The 3,341-nt window shown below is 33.1% G+C and overlaps 1 protein-coding gene across 6 annotated transcripts in view; it reads left to right on the forward strand.

Annotated features, from left to right (window-relative positions):
- Positions 1–3,341, forward strand: part of LOC108687079 (dual 3',5'-cyclic-AMP and -GMP phosphodiesterase 11) — a 332,230-nt gene that overhangs the window by 306,095 nt on the left and 22,794 nt on the right. Inside the window, exon 1 of one of the 6 annotated variants that reach the window (XM_018192682.1) lies at positions 491–807. The exons of the other annotated variants lie outside the window; for them this stretch is intronic. Coding sequence (XP_018048171.1) covers positions 713–807 — 95 coding nt within the window. The 5' untranslated portion in view covers positions 491–712. Of the gene's footprint in view, positions 1–490; positions 808–3,341 lie in introns of those variants that run through there. 6 annotated transcript variants of the gene reach the window in all.

Below are 3,341 nucleotides of genomic sequence, written 5' to 3' on the forward strand. Positions count from 1 at the left end.
TCAAACGTATCCTATGCAATTTTTTACATTGCTGTAATTTTTTTATAATATAATCCGATGACCCGGAGGCTGAAATAAAATTTTAACTATTAGATATGATAAGCTTGCAAAAGTTTTTTTTGCATTATTCTCAATGTAAGAATGCACAAAAGTTTGAAGAGTACTTAGGACTCACACGTGATTAGCTTGTAAGTTTTCACGTTCTGGGTTTATTTTTTATATCATCTCTTTATTTTTTATTAAATGTACATTTACTGAATTTCAAACAGATCTTTCAGATATAAAAATAAGTACACGAAAATATAGAATTAAAAAGAATTATTTCAATATAATTATAGGAATCGAAATAATTGGGCCCGATCATAAAGATGCCCTCAGGGGGAAATTCGGTAGAGCGCAGGAATCGTCTTATGAGTGATTCGAATGAGTCACTTTCTCGGATAAGGAAGTAGGATCTTGATAGTGGAGGAGGAATTTCTTCTAGAAATTCCACGCTATCCATGAAGCTTGCCGGAGACAGAGTTTCTCTAGAAAAAACTGGAATCGAAATAATGAAGGAACTGGGTGGATGGAGGGATATCTGAGAAGATTCGTAAGATCTGATAACGCGAAGAAACCAGGAACTAGGACAGAGGAAGGTACAGGGAGGTGGAGAGGGTGAGCGGGAAAGTAACCGGGGAGCTGTTTGCTATAGGCCGAACTGGAGGCTGCGATGGACCCGCTGGCGGAGCTGATGATGATGAAAATGGTGGACGAACGTCCTCAGCAGGATCTGCTGGATTCTGAAAATTTGTTCGATTTCTCAAGGTACTCCACGTACATCTTATCCAGGAATTTACGCGTAATAAATAAGTCCGACTCCGAAGCCAATTTCTTATCTTGAGCGTGGCTTTATGGTTATTAGATATGTTAAATTAATAAATAGTAAATCCATCTCAACAAATTCAACGAGCTATAATTAGGTATAACAAAGTAAAAATTTTTATTTTTCACAAATATAATTTTCGACAGTAAGTTTCAACAATAAATTTTGACTATATTTAATCCTCATCAGAAATACATAATTATTATATAATTACCCTATATATCAGAATTAAATTAATTTATGATAATTATTGAGATTAAGGGAGGATCGTCTCACCTTTGAGTTACAATAGATGGTATAACGCAATTATATTTAATCAAATTTGTCGAATAATAGATGAAGTAATGATGAGTCCTGAATCCAAATCAATTCATCAGTTAACAGAAAAAGAACAGACAATATGAGCAAAAGAAGAAAAATCTAGTAATATTATTGATGTAGCTTGATATCAAGTTATATAAGTTGTATGTACGTCTTTAATAATATTGATAGATAATCTAAATAGAACAAAATATTAATCAAATTGAAAGAAATATTGTTATATATTGAAAATTTAAACATATTTTAAACAATTAAAATTATAAAACAATGATAATTTATGAATTATATAAACAATGATAATTTATAATATAAAACAATGATAATTTATAAATTTATGTATAAATATATACGTAATTTGAACCAAAGCACAATAGAATATAAACAAATTGCTTTCAATTATATATAAAACAAATTAACAAATAAATAGAATTACACATAATTATTATGGAATAGAGAGTAAAAGATTATGCAACATTTACAATTTTCATGAAGGCGAATACAATATATATTGATAAATTTACAGCTGTTCATTACGATTGCGAAATAAAAAACTTAGAGTCGATTACTATTTCGTGATACAGCGTTTCTTACAATTCGACGTACTGAAATATTTGTTAGACTTAATTGTATATCAATAGACATTATAATACTTGTGACACGCAATTATTGTCTAATTTCTCAATTTTACAAAAATTACTCTAACAATTTTATTTGTGCTCGTAGTATTTATTACATACTTAGGGGAAGTTTTATGAGAAACGCGATCGTGCTTTTTAGCAAAGAGTTATGAATATTTAAAGCAAAAACGTATCAAATATACTTTAAAAGCTTATTATTGTATTATCTTAATTATAAAATTGTTTTTATCTTGTAGATGTTCAATTCTATTTTGCTCTAGTTTCTTGAAACAGGAGGAATGAATTTGGATGCACCGTAATAGTGCTCAACACTGTTTACTGTAATTCAATTCCATAATTCAAATATTAAATGTCTTTTAATACATACAGTACATAGATACCAAATCACGTTTCTACGATGAGACTCTTCTTTTATAAATTATGTCACGTTTCAACAAATTCAGAAAATTCGATTATATTCACTTGATACGATATATTCACTTGATATTCACTTGAACACACGAAGAATTTAATATATATATATATAAATATATTAGGTGTACAACTTTGCTTCTGCCGTTTTCCTATAGATGGCTTTAGCGGTAAGTGGTGGTCGAAATAAATAGATCATAGACGTCATATAATAAACTTGGGCATCATAACCCCATCAACATAACCTCATCAACATAACCCCATAGAAACATTAGTCGATTTGTGTCTGCATCATAAAGTTATTCTCGATTGAAAATGTCAGTTTACGAGCCAAATTCTCGTCATTTGCGGGAGGTTTTAATTTTTTGCTTCAATATGAAGAAATCTGCGGCTGATGTTCATCGAATGCTCTCAAATACTTATGGTGAGGCCGCTATTAGTGAAAGAACGTGTCGTGAATGGTTTCAACGCTTCAAGAACGGTGATTTTGACGTCCAAGGTCATGCTCTGTATTTGGTGGGACCAGCTCGGCGTAGTGTATTATGAACTGTTAAAACCGACTGAAACAATCACAAGCGATCGGTATCGAACGCAATTGATGCGTTTAAACCGAGCATTGAAAGACAAACGGTCGCAACGAGAGACACGATAAAGTGATTTTGCAGCATGACAATGCTCGACCCTATGTTGCGAAAGTGGTCAATATACTTGGAAACATACTTGGAAACGTTGAAATGGGAAGTCCTATCTCACCCGCCGTATTCCAGACGTTGCTCCCTCTGACTATCACTTGTTTCGATCAATGGCACACGGCCTGGCTGACCAGCACTTCCAGTCTTATGAAGAAGTAAAAAATTGGATCGTGGATAGCCTCAAAAGATGACCAGTTTTTTCGACGCGGGATTCGTACGCTATCCGAAAGATGGGAGAAAGTAGTGGCCAGCGATGGACAATACTTTGAATCATAAATGTATGACCAGTTTTTTACAATAAAGCCTCGAATTTCGGAAAAAAACGGCGGAAGCAAAGTTGTACACCTAATGTGTGTGTGTGTGTGTGTGTGTGTGTGTGTGTGTGTGTGTGTGTGTGTGTGTGTGTGTGTGTGT

Source organism: Atta colombica, unplaced genomic scaffold (assembly GCF_001594045.1).
Source record: "Atta colombica isolate Treedump-2 unplaced genomic scaffold, Acol1.0 scaffold2, whole genome shotgun sequence".
Lineage (NCBI taxonomy): Eukaryota > Metazoa > Arthropoda > Insecta > Hymenoptera > Formicidae > Atta > Atta colombica.